Source organism: Theropithecus gelada, chromosome 18 (genome assembly GCF_003255815.1).
Source record: "Theropithecus gelada isolate Dixy chromosome 18, Tgel_1.0, whole genome shotgun sequence".
NCBI classification, from domain to species: Eukaryota; Metazoa; Chordata; class Mammalia; order Primates; family Cercopithecidae; genus Theropithecus; species Theropithecus gelada.
The window spans coordinates 10,153,315-10,168,716 of record NC_037686.1 but is presented as its reverse complement, the minus strand read 5'-3'; the positions used below and the strand labels follow the sequence as shown (position 1 = coordinate 10,168,716).

Sequence of the window (15,402 nt, the reverse complement as noted above, 5' to 3'; positions counted from 1 at the left end):
ATTTTTCATCATCCACACCACCCTCAGCCCTTACCCTTCCGAGTCTTCAAAGTGACATACTTTATTATCTCTCATTTCCAGTGCTGGTTTTTTTTTTTTTTTTTTTTTTTTTTTTTTTTTTGAGACAGGGTCTCACTCTGTCGCCCATGCTATAAGGCAGTGGTGAAAACATGACTCCCTGCAGTCTTGACCTCCTAGGCCCAAGTGATCCTCCCACCTCAGCCTCCCAAGTAGCTGGGACTACAGGCACTCACCACCACATCTAGCTAATTTAAAAATTTTGTAGAGGTGGGGTTTTGCCAAGTTGCCCAGGCTGGTCTCGAATTCCTCTTGCCTCAGCTGCCCAAAGTGTTGGGATTACAGACGTGAGCCACAGTGCCTGGCCTCTGGTGCTTTCCTTTACGCAACTTTAATGAACTGAAATATATGATAGCTTACAGGTAAAATGATAAAAAAAAATCATTATGTAATGATCTGAAACTAGTTGGACAGTGAACACAGCAAACTTTGTTCTCATAAGAAAGGGCAAGGCTGTCTTCTCTAATAATCACGGCATCTTTGAAACTGGGAAATGAGGGCTGCCTCGAATCTATAAACCATTCAGTTGGGACCACTGTTAGTTTAGCCCAGGGATCAGCAAACTATGGCCCGTGGGCTGAATCTGGCCCATTACCTCTTTTTGTAAGGGCTGCAAGCTAAGAATGGTTTTTATATTTTTAAATAGTTGAAAAAATTGAAAGAAGATTACTATTTTAAAACACAGGAAAATTATACAAGATTGAAATTTTAGAATGCATATAGCACATCATATTATATAATGCATATAATGTGCATGATAAAGTTTTATTAGAACACAGTCATGCTCATTTGTTTATGTGTCCTCAATGGCTTCTTTTGTGTCATGGCAGAGTTAAGAAGTTGTGACAGAGACCACAGGGCTTTTTTGAGTGAGAAATATTACCTGGCCCTCCGCAGAAAAAGTTTGCTGACCTCTGGTTTAAACATAATAGCCACAATTACATAAATCCTACTTTTGTTTAAGGATTGTGCCCACTAACTGGGCTGCTCTAGCTTCCCCTATGATTGGGAAAATATTCTTAGGAGACTTAATGGCCAGGGTGTAATAGGAATAACATTCCAGGAATGAATGTGGGGAACAGTTGGTCCAGGAAGCCTAACTTGATCAAGAACTTCCGTGTTTTTAGATGCGCATCAGAACAGCCCCTAGACTACATCAAACCTGGCTCAACCCTGTCCCGAGGTGCCTGTGATGGGACGAATGACTGTCATGTTCTAAGATCATTACTTACCAATTACATTCAGATGGTACACATTGATGATTTTGAAAATTGGGGGAAAGCACAGAAAGGCCAAACGTTAGTTCAGCATCTCACACAAATAGGATTAGTTTTAATGAACAGGTGAAAGCCCACCTGGACGGGTCTCTGCCACAACAGGGCCAGCAAGGTCAGACGGCTTCCCAACTCCCGCCTGGTTTATGGCTCGAACACGGAACACGTAGCTGACGCCCTCCTTGAGGCCTCGAACCTGGTAGAAGCAGGTGTAGAAGCAATGGGTGTTTGATGAAGCAGTGGCTGTTTTATGTCATTTAACAGATGGGGCTTTTCCTCTGTAGTAATGATTTAGTGACCTAGCACCAGGTATACAAGACTTGTGGTCTAGACTTGATTCTGTCAAACGCTAAGCAGGTGACTTTAGTTGCAGATGATCTTCTCTCTGGACCATCTGTAGATAGAGAGGAGTTTCCAATATCCATTCTCACGCTGATGTTTCTCCGTTTTAGTTAATTTAGTGGCTACCAACATCAGAAACAGACTAGTGTACGTAGGAGTCACATGTGTTAGCCACTGCATTCTTTGGTAAAAAGGACAAAATATAAAGTGCTCATTATAGCATATGTCACCTTATCCCCCGATCCTTTTGAGATATTCCATGAATAATTTCAGATGAAATTCTTGGCAAAAGAGGAGAATTAAAAGCATGAATCGCAAACACTTTCCATTTGTTTAAAAGCATGTTAAACTAGTAGAACCAAAACAAACAATAATTGTTCCTGTATATTTAATATAGTTATTTCTTACTAAATAGACACGAAATTAACACAATTGTGAGTCTGAATAATTTGTGAATAATTAAAGTGTACTAAAATTCTAAATCCTCAAGTTTTTAATAATCAAGATGTGTGCTGAGAATCTACTACATACGTGCCACTAAGCTAGAGTTACGAAGAGCTGTTAAAAAAAAAAAGCATTTATAATTTATTTTTGTATGACAGTCCCACTTCGTGTATATATATATACACACACACATATATATAAATACACAGAAACATTTCCTTGTAATAAAAATAGAGCAATCGCCAGGTACCTGACACATATGCACCTGCCACCTAGGTGATGACATATGGCTGTGAGCCAGATATATATATACACACACATCTATGTGTGTATATATGTGTATATATGTGTGTGTGTGTATACATATGTATTTTTGAGACAGAGTTTCACTCCGTTGCTCAGGCTACAGTACAGTGGCACAATCTCAGCTCACTGTAGCCTGGACCTCCTGGGATCAAGCAGTCCTCCGGCCTCAGCCTCCTGAGTAGTTGGGACCACAGGCATGTGCCAGTACACCAGGCTAACTAAAAAAAAAAATTTAATAGATACGGGATTTCACCATGTTGCCCAGGCTGGTCTCAAACTCCTGGGCTCAAGCAATTCTCCCACCTCAGCCTCCCACAGTGTCGGGATCACGGGAGTGAGCCACCATGCCTGGCTTCCCACTTAATTTTTTGTAACTTTCTTAGGGTTTTGAACAATCTCATTTCTATTGTCAATACTGTTAATGTTTTATCAACATTTTAAAATTAAAAACATGTGACTTTTAAAAGCTATGTTATGTTTTAAGAAGGAATTTATTATACACAGAGGGCATAATTTTTCCCCAAAATGTTGTGATAGAGACCAATATCCAAAATGTGATTTAAATCAAACAATGTTAGAATAAAGTCATTCAATTAGGTGAAGTGTTTGTGATCATGTATTTAAATGAGGTATATATTAAATTATTAGGTTTTTAATCTAACTAATTGTATTGTGTTTACAACAGAATGTCACTATTTATGTAGTAATAGCCTTCACTGGCACTAACGGAGTTTTGAAATGGATTTTATTCTGTAAATGAACTTTAACTTAAATGCATAGAGTCTGACACATTTAAATTCTATGTTTAGAAATAATGTCAGGAAACTGTGGATTTCCAGAACGACACAGAAACATTTCCTTGTAATAAAAATAGAGTAATCACCAGGTACCTGACGCATCTGCACCTGCCACCTAGGTGATGATATACGGCTGAGTCAGATTTCTGCAACATGTACAGGCAGTATATTCACCTTCCAGTGTCTGGTCCCTGCGGTGACAGGGGCACTCTCCACTCTTCCATGACCACAGGGGCAATGACCACTGGCCTCAACAGCACCACAAATATGTAATCGAGATCATCGATGCAGATCTATTTTCCTTTTTTTTGAGACAGAGTCTTGCTCTGTTGCCCAGGCTGGAGTGCAGTGGTGCAATCACAGCTCACTGCAGCTTTCGCCTCCCTGGTTCAAGCAATCCTCCCACCTCAGCCTCCTGAGTAGCTGGGACTACAGGCACATGCCACTACGGCCAGTTAATTTTTTGTATTTTTTTTATAGACAAGGTTTTGCCATGTTTCCCAGGCTGGTCTTGAACTCCTGCGCTCAAGCCCAGATTTGCCTGCCTTGGCCTCCAAAGCCCTGGGATTATAAGCGTGAGTCACCGTGCCTGGCCTACTTTCTTCTTTGTGCTTCTTATGTTTGAATTTTTCATTCAAATTGTTAGTTTTATAATCAGAAAAATAAAAAAGATTACTTTTACTTTAGAAAACCTGTTGATAAAGTGTAAGAACTCCCCTTACGGAAGTTCGCTTCCAGGTTTGTTAGGCATACTTGATCTCAGTCTCTTTCTCTCTCTCTCTTAAAATTGCCTTTATTCTTTTTCTTTTTAAAAATGAGTGACATTAACCATTCTTTGACACATTTAAACTCTACTTCTTTTTTTTTTTTTTTTTGCTTGCTTTTTCACCTTTGTTTTGTTTCACCTGAGTCAGTTCAAACCTCAGGCCCTTGGCATCCTCTATGGTGGCAGATTGAAGACTTGGAAATTTTCATTCCAGCCATATACACCTACCACCATCATCTAGGATGTTCCCGACCTTTATTTTACACTGTACTTTGGGGGTTTCTTGGAATCCAGGGGCCTCTGGACTCATCTTGACAGCAAAAGCATCATAGGCTCCAGTCCTTCCTTGAGCTTTTCTCTTCCTCATGAAAAGATGACCTGTCTTATCTCTTCAGAGTTTTGCAAGAAGCTGGAGAGCTGATTGGCATATGCTAAGTTGAGTTAACGGCATGTTGGGTGTAATGGTTTATGGGCTGTATCTCCTGGAGGATATATTTACATAGTTTAGAGTGGCTGGAAATACCTTAACCCTGGAGAGTGGCTGACAGACGGAAGGGACTTAGTTCATGAAGCAGGTCAGGGAGAGATCTTTTTGGCCAGGTACACTTTGAATATCTTCCAAAGCTCACCTTATAGGCAATGACCTCTGCTGCCAAAAGATAGGACGGTGCAAACGCAGTGTGTAACGTCCTGAGTGACTGTGGTGAAGTCAGTCACATTTCATTCTAAGTAGTAAGTCATGCAATCATATTTCCTACAGTTTCGGAGGCCCTGTTGGGGAGTCAGGGTCTCCAGGTGCCACTGCTAACACTAGGGGGAAACGTTCTTTCTAAATTTCCTTTTGGTACGAATGAGAGATTCGGTGGCTACGGCAGAACAGTGTTTGGTCGACAGAGTTAGGAAATGGTTCAGTGAGCACGCTAGAGGAACCTGAAAGGCAGTGACATGGATAAGGGGGGTGAGTGAACCTGTTCCACTAATCTCTGAGAGCTCATGTGAGAACCAGCCTGAGGGAGGAACTAACGTGAGACGGGAGTGACTTGAGAGGACCAGTAGTCACAGGCTTCCTGGTGTGAACTTTATAAAAACAGCACCCTCAAATCAACCCCCGCAGAAAAAAGAGGAATGAAAAAATCACCTTTTGGGGATGGTAAGCAGTAAGGTTTTAAGACTATGAGTAACAAAAACGTGTAGTGGGTAAGTTGAGGCAAGGAGAGAAAGGAGAGAGGAAGGAGCTGTTGGGTGCGTTTCAAAGCTGTGCTAAGGAATTCAGGTTAAATATAACCAAACTGTTGCAAGCATCAGAAACTTCTCCCAGCCCCAACCTCTGCCAATGGAATCTTACCAGGAGCCCAGTATATGAAACAGATCAAAGCAGAGAGATTGTTTTATCTTGCTAACTTTCAAGTTAATATTAGTAGAGCAATTTTCCCCCTTTTTATTTTTTCAGGGAAGCTTTAGAACTGAGCAACCTCTTACCTTCAGGTATACGTTTTTAATTGCCGCCTCATTGAGCCCTCGCCACTGGTCCTCTTTGGCCTTGGCCTCCTTCAAATCCACGAAGTAACCAGTGACTGGAGTCCGCCCAGAGTGGACTGGAGGCTTCCACTGGAGAACCAGGGAGTCCTTCCTGACTTCACTACACTTGAGACTGTGCGGTGGTCCTGAGAGAGAGAGAAGCCAAGGAGGAGAAATCAGAACATAGAAAACTCAAGTCTCCACACATTTAGAACTACTTGTAAGTCTTAAAGCTAATCTAACACCGGTGTTCTTTTTTCAAAATTTAGCATTCCCAAGAAAATAAGTATTCTGTGGTCTTTTCCTGTCGTTTCCACACTGCCCTACATCAGCCCACCGAGTCCCTTTAAGGGTGGCAGGCAGGTAAGGCCACTCTGAGGTGCCTCTCAAAGGGTGGACCCAAAACTTCCCTTCAGGCCGTTCTCAGGCCTGCATTAGTCTTAAAGACCTTTTATTGAAACAGTTTGATTTAGCTGCAGATTCATATTTTTTAATTTTTATTTTTAGAGACAGGGTTTTGCCCTGTTACCCAGGCTGGAGTGCAGTGGTGTGATGGTAGCTCACTGTAACCTTGAGCTCCTGGGCTCAAGGGATCCTCTCACCTTAGCCTCCTGAGCAGCTGGACCTACAAGTGTGCACCACCACATCCGGCTAATTTTTTAAGTTTTTGTAGAGATAGGGTCTCGCTGTGTTGACCAGGCTGGTCTTGAACTCTTGGGTTCAAGTGGTCCTTCTGCCTCAGCCTCCCAAAGTGTTGGGATTACAGGTGGGAGCCACCACTTCTGGCCCCCTGTTTCAGACAATTTTTGAGTGACAGCCTAAAATTTCCCCTTAATGTCAAATAGTATAAAGAAAGCAGCTCTATCTGATGGCATATGAATATACGGAGTAATGGCTCTTTCAAAGGAAAAAGCATCGCTCCCAATCAGAGGGAAATCTTCCCCCTAAAGAGTATGTGCAGCCCGCAAATGGGTAAAAACAAATGACAGGTTATGGTTTACAAACTCCTTTTACCAAAGTAAATACAATCAATCCTATGGGCCTGCATCTGCACTAAATACTGCCAGGTACCTTACATTCATTTCTCTCTCTCTTCCTTAAGACAATTAACAGAAAGCTCAGCGAGGCCAAGTCACCTGACAACCCTCTGCAGGGAGAAAGCCAGAATGTGGCCTGTATGAATGCTATTCACACTCTTGGCAAATCAGAACTACTAAGCGATTGCCTGTATCTTTGCATGACCACCAGCTGCTATGCAGGTGAAAAATTCATTTATTTTTTCCTTTCTTTTTTTTTTGGTTTTTTAAATAATGACTGACATCTAGCCAACCAATCAAAATCACCTGAAGTGACTCACAGTAGCCTGAAAGCCAACCTGTAGAAGGACATACTCTGTTACGCCATGCTTTGGTGTTTTGTAATTGATAGTTCAATATTTGTTTGACCCTTTACCTTGGTTTCATGGCCACAAATATGCGTCATGCTTGCCTTCCGATGTTTTGTATAAAGCTGTATTTAAATATTAATGCCAAATACCTCACACGAATGTGGCATGTTCTGTTTTGCGAAGGGCTTTTATAAACATGATCTTGTGTCATCCTTAGAACCCAGGAAGGCGTCTAGATTGGGAGCAGTATCCCTGCCTTACACACAAGGAACTATGCTCTGTCGTTTCCTAGCAGCTATAGTCTAGGGACAAGCAGACCTAGTTTCCTACCCTAATTATGCTACTTGTTACCTCTGTCACCCTCTGGGCATCATTTAACCTGAGTGTCAGTTTTTTCATCTGTCAGACAGGATGACAAAACATTCTTACTGTTTTCTTCCGTAGGAGCTTTCTTGAAGTGAGACTTGCCTAACAGGACTCAGTAAGTCAAGGATGGGACTGAGAAGCCAAGATGTCAGGATGGTGGGGGGCTGCCCCTTTCATTTTTTCTCTAAGTTGAGAGTGCTTACCTGCAACCTTTGTTTGTCAGCTGCATCACTTTTTTTTTTTTTTTTTTTTTTTTAAAGAGAGAGCCTCACTCTTATCCAGGCTGGAACACAGTGGTATGAACACAGCCTTGACCTCGTGAGCTCAAGCAATCCTCCTGCCTCAGCCTCCTGAGTAGCTGGGACTACAGGCGTGCACCATCATGCCCAGCTAATTAAAAAACATTTTGTAAGAGATGAGGCCTCACTATGTTGCCAAGCCTGGTCTTGAACCCCTGGGCCCAGGCAATCCCCCTGCCTCCTCAGCCTCCCCAAAAACTGGGATTACAGGAATGAGCCACCGCACCCAGCCAACGACATCACTTTCGATCAAAAAAAATTTCTACAGGCCTGCTTGGAATTTCTTAGTCTCTAGTCAATTGCATTTCACTTTACTCAGGAATTGCAAGAATCTGAAAACAGACCCACTTTTACGCAGGTGGCAGAAAGGACTTGAGAAATACCACCTGGCCTCAAGGAACTACAAGCAAAGAGCAAAGTGTTTCTCTCTCTCTATTTGCAGAAGTCGAGAGAGCACCTGAACTGCTCTTGAGTTTCTCTTGGAATCTTGTGATTCACACCTGACAGAGGAGTTCAGCAAAGGCAACGTGATGGTCTTCAAGGGCAAAGGGTTTCAAACAGAGGAAGGGGGTGGCACCAGGGACATAAAATCACCCACCACATACCTTACTATTGCTAGTTTAAATCTTAATGGCTTAGTAAATTTGCATTCAATTTTTATTTTATTTCATTTTGTCTTTATAGCTCTGTAAGAGTTATAAGCAAGGTAAGTTCCCCCTCACCCCCATCCTCGCCCCACTTCCCACTTTCTTCCCTGCCCACCCAGCCACTCCCTATGGTGACCTCTGAAGGACAGTATTTGCCAGGTTCCAGGAACTTCTTTTGGTTCAGAGTTTGGAAAACGTGTAGAGAGAAAGGGCTGGAAAAGTCAGTGCCGAGAGGCAAGCGGAGACAGGTCAGCCTTAAACCGTAGACAGGTGTATGAAATCTATCCGTGTGATATGATGAAGGGCTGAAAGGAGGGAGGAGAGCCCAAGAAGCCATATAGCTTGGGTATGGAGGGATTGATTTTGGGGAGCTAATAAATGAGAACCTTCCCAGCAGCGTGACAATATATGAGAACAAATAAGTGCAGGGAGACGTGTTTGAGACATTTTGCTGTGGGATATAAATTAGATGACCTTTAAGTGGCCTTTCAGAAGCAAAAGCAAAGATTGGAATTCCTTTTAAACATTCATTTGCACTCAATCCGGCTGCCTCTGTTAATCCTACTCACACAGGCTGAGCAGTGACGGCTCTAGGATTTACTTGGAACACAAGCACAAAGAATTTATACTCAGTTTTACATTGCTATCTATTATTTAATATTATCATTAAAATATTTTAGGTAAACACGAGCGGCCAAGAGAATTCTTTTCCCTTAAATGTTGACCATATAGTTCTTTGAATTTCATTCCAGGTTGTAGGTTCTCTTGGAGGAAATTCTGAGGTGCAGTGTGGAAGCATGGTGTCTGTGGTTTACCTGGGACGGCGATGGTCCACTCTTCACACTTGAAGCATTCGCTTACTGCAGAGGGCGCGCCCAGCCCAGCCATGTTCATGGCTGCCACTTGGAACTGATACACCACGTTTTCCTTCAAGTTGCTAATCTGCAACATTGACAACATCACAGATAGTGAATGTTCCAGGTTTGTTTTTTTCTACTTGTTGAACATTTTATTTATTTACCTTCCGTGTCAGACACATCTTAGGGTGACCATCAATGAGTCACACTACTTTTGTAATCTCCTGGGTGTGGATGAAACCATGACCTCCTTGTAGCCTACCAAAGGGATTGGGAGATCAAGTCCTGTGATTGTGTCACCCCATATGGCAAAGGAGAAAAGATATTACAGATGAGGGTCCCTGATCAGCTGATTTGAGGTTAATCAAAAGGGAAATTGTCCTGGATGGGCCTGATGTCATCAGGTAAGAACTCTTACAATGGGGTTTGGGCCCCTCCTAAATAAAAACATGGTGCCACTGGCCTTGAGGAGGTAAACGTCACACTGAGAGCTGCCTACCCACTCACATTTGGAGAAAGGCAGCATCTAGGAGTGGAAGCATCAGTCCTACAGCTGCAAGGAACTGAATTCTGCCAACAACCGGAGTGGGCTTGGAAGAGGAACTCAACGTGAATGTGGCTCAGCAGACACCTGCATTGCAGCCCTGTGAGATCCTGAGCAGAGGACCCCGCGACGCTGTGCCCAGAGCCCTGACTCAAGGACACTGATATAACAAATGTGGGTTGTTTTCAGCCACTGAGTCTGTGGTAATTTGTTATGTGGCAATAGAAAGCTAAGGCATGTGCAGGTGAAATTTAAATGAGTTCTAAGCTGGGAATCAAAATGCTCACGTTATCGTAATGTTTCTGCTCTTTACTGAGTAACCTAATATTTTTTGTGTCACTCAGTAGGAATTGGGTTGTTGAGGGTAAATATACATGATAAAATAATAAATGTTAAAACATTTGCAAAATAGAAGTGATAGAATATATTAATGTGAAAAACATTTGTAGGAAGCAGCAAACAATAAAATATGTAAAATGTGACCGACAAGAGATGGAAAAGACAGTAAGAAAAAAAAATAGACATTTTCTTTTTTTTTTTTTTTTTTTTTTTGAGACGGAGTCTCGCTCTGTCGCCCAGGCTGGAGTGCAGTGGTGCAATCTCGGCTCACTGCAAGCTCCGCCTCCCGGATTCACGCCATTCTCCTGCCTCAGCCTCCCGAGTAGCTGGGACTACAGGCGCCCGCCACCGGGCCCAGCTAATTTTTTCTATTTTTAGTAGAGACGGGGTTTCACCGTGGTCTCGATCTCCTGACCTTCTGATCTGCCCGCCTCGGCCTCCCAAAGTGCTGGGATGACAGGCATGAGCCACTGCGCCCGGCCAGACATTTTCAACAGAATATCAGATGAAAAAGAACAGAGAGTTTGTAAACTGACAGAAAGTCAGAAGAAATTACACAGCACATGATGCAGAAAGACTCAAAAATGGGAAAGAGAGAAAAGTTGATTAACAGACATGGAAGATAGAGTGAGAACATCAAACATATGTTTAATTTAGTTTTGGGAGAAGTACAGAGAGAGAGAAAATGAGGGAGCAACAATATTTTGGGAGACACAGAATTTTCTAGAAAGATCTTCCGAAACATCTAACTCACAGATGAAAAATCCTCTTCCCCCTAAAATCCTGGGTAGATATATTTTTTAAAAACCCACATCTAGACCCATAGTATTTTAGGTATAGCACACCAAAGATAAAGTGAACATATCAAAAGCTGTCCAAGAAAAAAGGCAAATTACCCTCAAACAAGCAAGCAGATCAAGAGTTGAATGTCAGTGGCAACAATAGGCCAGAAGATGGTGGAATTACATCTTCAAAGCACTTAATTGAAAGCAAATAAAGTGGTAAATATATTGGTAAGTTGAATCTATAAAACAATAATAACATTGCTGTTTGGATTTTAAAAAGAATTAAAACACAGACACATGAAAACACAATAGCATACGAGTTGGGAAAAAGGTAAAGGGGTAAAGTTTTTTTTTGTTGTTTTTTTTGTTTTTTTTTTTTTTTTTTTTTGAGACGGAGTCTTGCTCTGTCACCCAGGCTGGACTGCAGTGGCCAGATCTCAGCTCACTGCAAGCTCCGCCTCCCGGGTTCACGCCATTCTCCTGCCTCAGCCTCCCGAGTAGCTGGGACTACAGGCGCCCGCCACCTCGCCCGGCTAGTTTTTTGTATTTCTTAATAGAGACGGGGTTTCACCGTGTTAGCCAGGATGGTCTCGATCTCCTGACCTCGTGATCCGCCCGTCTCGGCCTCCCAAAGTGCTGGGATTACAGGCTTGAGCCACCGTGCCCGGCAGGGGTAAAGTTTTTAAGGCCCTTCTGTTTCTGAGATAAGGGTAAAACAAATGAAATAACTTCAGACTTTAAGTTGCACAGTCACCAAAACCAAAGAAACTCAGAATCTATAACTTTTAAGGTAGTGTAGAAGGAAAAATTGAATAATTTTAAAAAATGAGTCAAAAATAATCAAAAAAGGACAGAAAATGAAACACAGAACAGGCCGGGCGTGGTGGCTCACGCCTGTAATCCCAGCACTTTGGGAGGCTGAGGCGAGCAGATCACTTGAGGTCAGGAGTTTGAGACCAGCCTGGCCAACATGGTAAAACCCCGTTTCTTCTAAAAATACAAAAATTAGCCAGGTGTGATGGCACATGCCTGTAATTCCAGCTACTCGGGAGGCTGAGGCATGAGAATTGCTTGAACCTAGGAGGTAGAGGTTGCAGTGAGTCAAGATCATGCCACTGCACTCCAGCCTCAGCACCAGAGCGAGACTGTCTCAAAAAAATAAGAGAAAGAAACAGAACAGAAAGGACAAATAGAAAGCACAAAATAAGATGATTAGATGTTTTTTAAAAAGTAATCAGTAATAGCAAACAAATGACAAAGACTGTCAGGGAGGAAAACACAAAATTTAACTCCGTGCTATTTTTAAGAGACACATGTAAAGCAGAAAGTTACAGAAAGAAAGTTAAAGGATGAGAAGTTACATGCCATGCAAACATCACCCCACCCCAAAACCCTAGTGTATCTATAGTAATAACAGGCAATATAGACTTTAAGGTAAATGTATTAGTAGTGGTAAGGAATCACTTTGTATCCATTTAAAATTATCACTTCAAAATACATAAAGCAACATTTTAAATGAGTGAAATTTTATGGTATGTGAATTTTATCTTAATAAAGGGAAATCATCCTGCATTTTTTCCTTCCTGTACTATCCTTGTCGGATATCAGTATTACATTAATTCTAGTCTCAGAATAATCTCACTCATGAACATAGAAGCAAAAATCCTAAACGATAATTGGCAAACAAAATCCAGGTGATACAAACAGAGTATATATAGTCTCCAAATTGAATTTATTCCAGGAATGCAAGGTTGTTTTAACATTAGACAATTACAAGAATATACCAAATTAAAATAAAAGGGAAAAAATATATAATCTTCTCAATAGTCCCAAAAAATGTTTTTGATAATTTTAATTAACTGTTGGCAAACTGGGAATAGATGGAAACTTCCTTTAAGTGATAATAGATGTCTACAAAACACCTGTAACACACAACACAGTATTTAATGGTGAAATGTTGAAAAATTTCCCTTTAAGATAACTATCAAGCCTAGAATGACCAACATCACCACTTTAAAAAAGAAAAAAAAAAAAGAAAATTTGAGACGGTGTCTCGCTATGTTGCCCAGGCTGGTCTTGAACTCTTGGGTTGAAGCAATCCACCGCCTCAGGCTCCCAAAGTGCTAGGATTACAGGTGTGAGCCATCATGCCCCCAGCATCACGACTTTTATTCAACATTGTATGAAAGTCGCTATGCAGAAAGTAAGGTAAGAAAATGAAGTGAAAGGTATAAAATTTGGAAATGAAGAAGTAAACTGCCACTATTTGCACATGATATGACGATACATAGAGAGACTCCAAGAGAACTTAAAGGTAACATTCAAATTATTTAAAAAATTTAACAAAAGACTATATATAATAATTATATGTGAAATCAATATATAAAAGTTATATTTCTCTTTACTAGCAATAAAAACCGATATAAAAATATACTGGAAATATATAATCTCTATTAAAAAATAACAAATGATATACAAACCTCTGTAAAGAATCGTAAAACTTTAGTGAGAGGCTTGAAAGAAGACCAAAACAAATGAAGAAAAATAACATGTTCATGGATTAGAAGGTTCAATATTTTTAAAATGTCAATTATTCCTTAATTTATTTATAGATTCAATGCATCCTCAATCAGAATTCTAATGGGTTTAGTTGGGTTGAATGTAAGCTTTTTTTTATTGTTGCTTTCTTTTGTTTTGTCTTACTTATTATTATTATTATTATTTTTGGTAGAACTTGGGACCCTAATACTTAAATTTATATCAAGTGCAAAGGGCTAAGAGTAGCTCTGGAAAAAGAATAAACTGGGAGACCCTGATCTACCAATCATCAACTTTACTATAAAGTTATAATTTTTTTTTTTTTTTGAGACAGGGTCTCGCTCTGTCATCAAAGCTGGAGTGCAGTGGCATGATCTTGGCTCACTGCAACCTCCACCTCCCGGGTTCAAGTGATTCTCATGCCTCAGCCTCCTGAGTAAAAGGTATAAAAGTAGCTGAGATTACGCATGAGAGCCACCACTCCTTGCTAATTTTTGTATTTTTAGTAGAGACAGGGTTTCACCATGTTGGCCAGGCTGGTCTCAAACTCCTGACCTCAAGTGATCCACCCAGCTCGGCCTCCCAAAGTACTGGGACTACGGGTGTGAGCCACCATGCCCGGCCTATAAAGCTATAATATCCAAATCAGTGTGGTATTCACCCGCTGTTAGACAAACAGACCAGTTGAACAGCATGGGAAGTACAAACACAGACTCACGCATGTAAGGAAATGATATATGATACAGATAGCCTGGCAGAATAGCAGGCAGATGACAAACTTTTCAATAGATGATGCTGGGACAAATATGTCTCTGTGGGGGGGGGATTAATTTTGATGCTTAACTCACAGCATATACAAATATAAAGGTGAATTAATGACAGAAATGTAAGTGGCAAAATAGTATACCTTTTAGAATATAATCAACTATAGTATTTCCACAATCTTGGAATACAGAAGGCATTTCATCAAAAAGGCACAAAAATCACTAAGACAAAGCAAATGTTAGTAAATCTGATTACAATGAATTTGATGTTAAAATTAAAGTCGGAGAAGATGTGTGCGACTTACAGAGTGTAAGAAATCCTGCAAAGGATTTCTATTCATAACATGTAAAGAACTTTGCAAGTCAACAAGAAGGCATCAGAAAAATGGGCAAAAACCTTGAACAGGCATAAAAGAAGATATCAAAATGGACTGTGTACATAGGAAAAGATGTTCAAACTCATTTGACACTCAGACTGTCAAAGCTGAAAATGTGTGACTAGACCAAGTGTTGGCACGGATGCAGAGCGGTGGGAATTCTCACACACTCTTCAGAAGACAGTATGGAATTATCCATTAAAGAGGAAGATAAACAGACCCCCCAACCCAGCCATTCGACATTTAAGTGATCACCTAGAGAAACTGGTGCACTTATGTACCAGCAGATAGATGTATACAAAAATGTTCATAGCTACGTTGCTTGATGTAGCTAAAAATGCAAAAATACCCAAATAGCAATAAGAATTGAATGAAAGACTATATTGTGATATGACCACATAATGGAATACCATACCACACAGTAATGAAAAAGAATGAGTTATAGCCACATGCACTAACAGGGAAGAATCTTAAAAATACAATTTTGTATAAGCACAGTGGCTGATGCTTGTAATCCCAGCATTTTGGGAGGCCGAGGTGGGCAGATCACTTGAGGCCAGGAGCGAAACTCCATCTCGAAAAAAAAAAATGCAATTTTGTTTTATGTATTCTCAGCATGTGTATGATATTTCATAAATTTCAAATGTTAAATTGAAAGAGCAAGGTGTTGAGTTGGGGCAAGTGTCATCCCTGGCCTCACCCTGCTCTGAACCCTCATGGCACGGGATTCTGTGAGTGTTAAGAGGTGGTAGCTTGGATGTAGCTGATGAAGCTCTAGAGAAGAAAGTCATCAGCTAAAGCAACAGTGAGACTGTTCTGGTTCCCTTATGTGACCTGAGCAGTGGAGGCCCCCATGTAGAGGAGAACATATGTGAAGCCACCCTTTGTGGCCATCAAGTGACTATAACAAGGGCCACTTCACAGGTGGTGAGCTGAGTCTGGCCATCAAGCCCATATCCCTTCATCCTCTGTAA

General features: G+C 41.0%; 1 protein-coding gene across 2 annotated transcripts in view; it reads right to left on the bottom strand.

The window, feature by feature from the left end:
* MYOM1 (myomesin 1) overlaps positions 1-15,402 on the bottom strand; it is a 147,615-nt gene that overhangs the window by 40,331 nt on the left and 91,882 nt on the right. For both annotated transcript variants that reach the window (XM_025365122.1, XM_025365123.1), the window contains 3 exons: positions 9,040-9,166; positions 5,487-5,671; positions 1,434-1,548 (listed from right to left, as the gene is read on the bottom strand). In XM_025365122.1, coding sequence (XP_025220907.1) covers positions 1,434-1,548; positions 5,487-5,671; positions 9,040-9,166 — 427 coding nt within the window. The remainder of the gene's footprint in view (positions 1-1,433; positions 1,549-5,486; positions 5,672-9,039; positions 9,167-15,402) is intronic.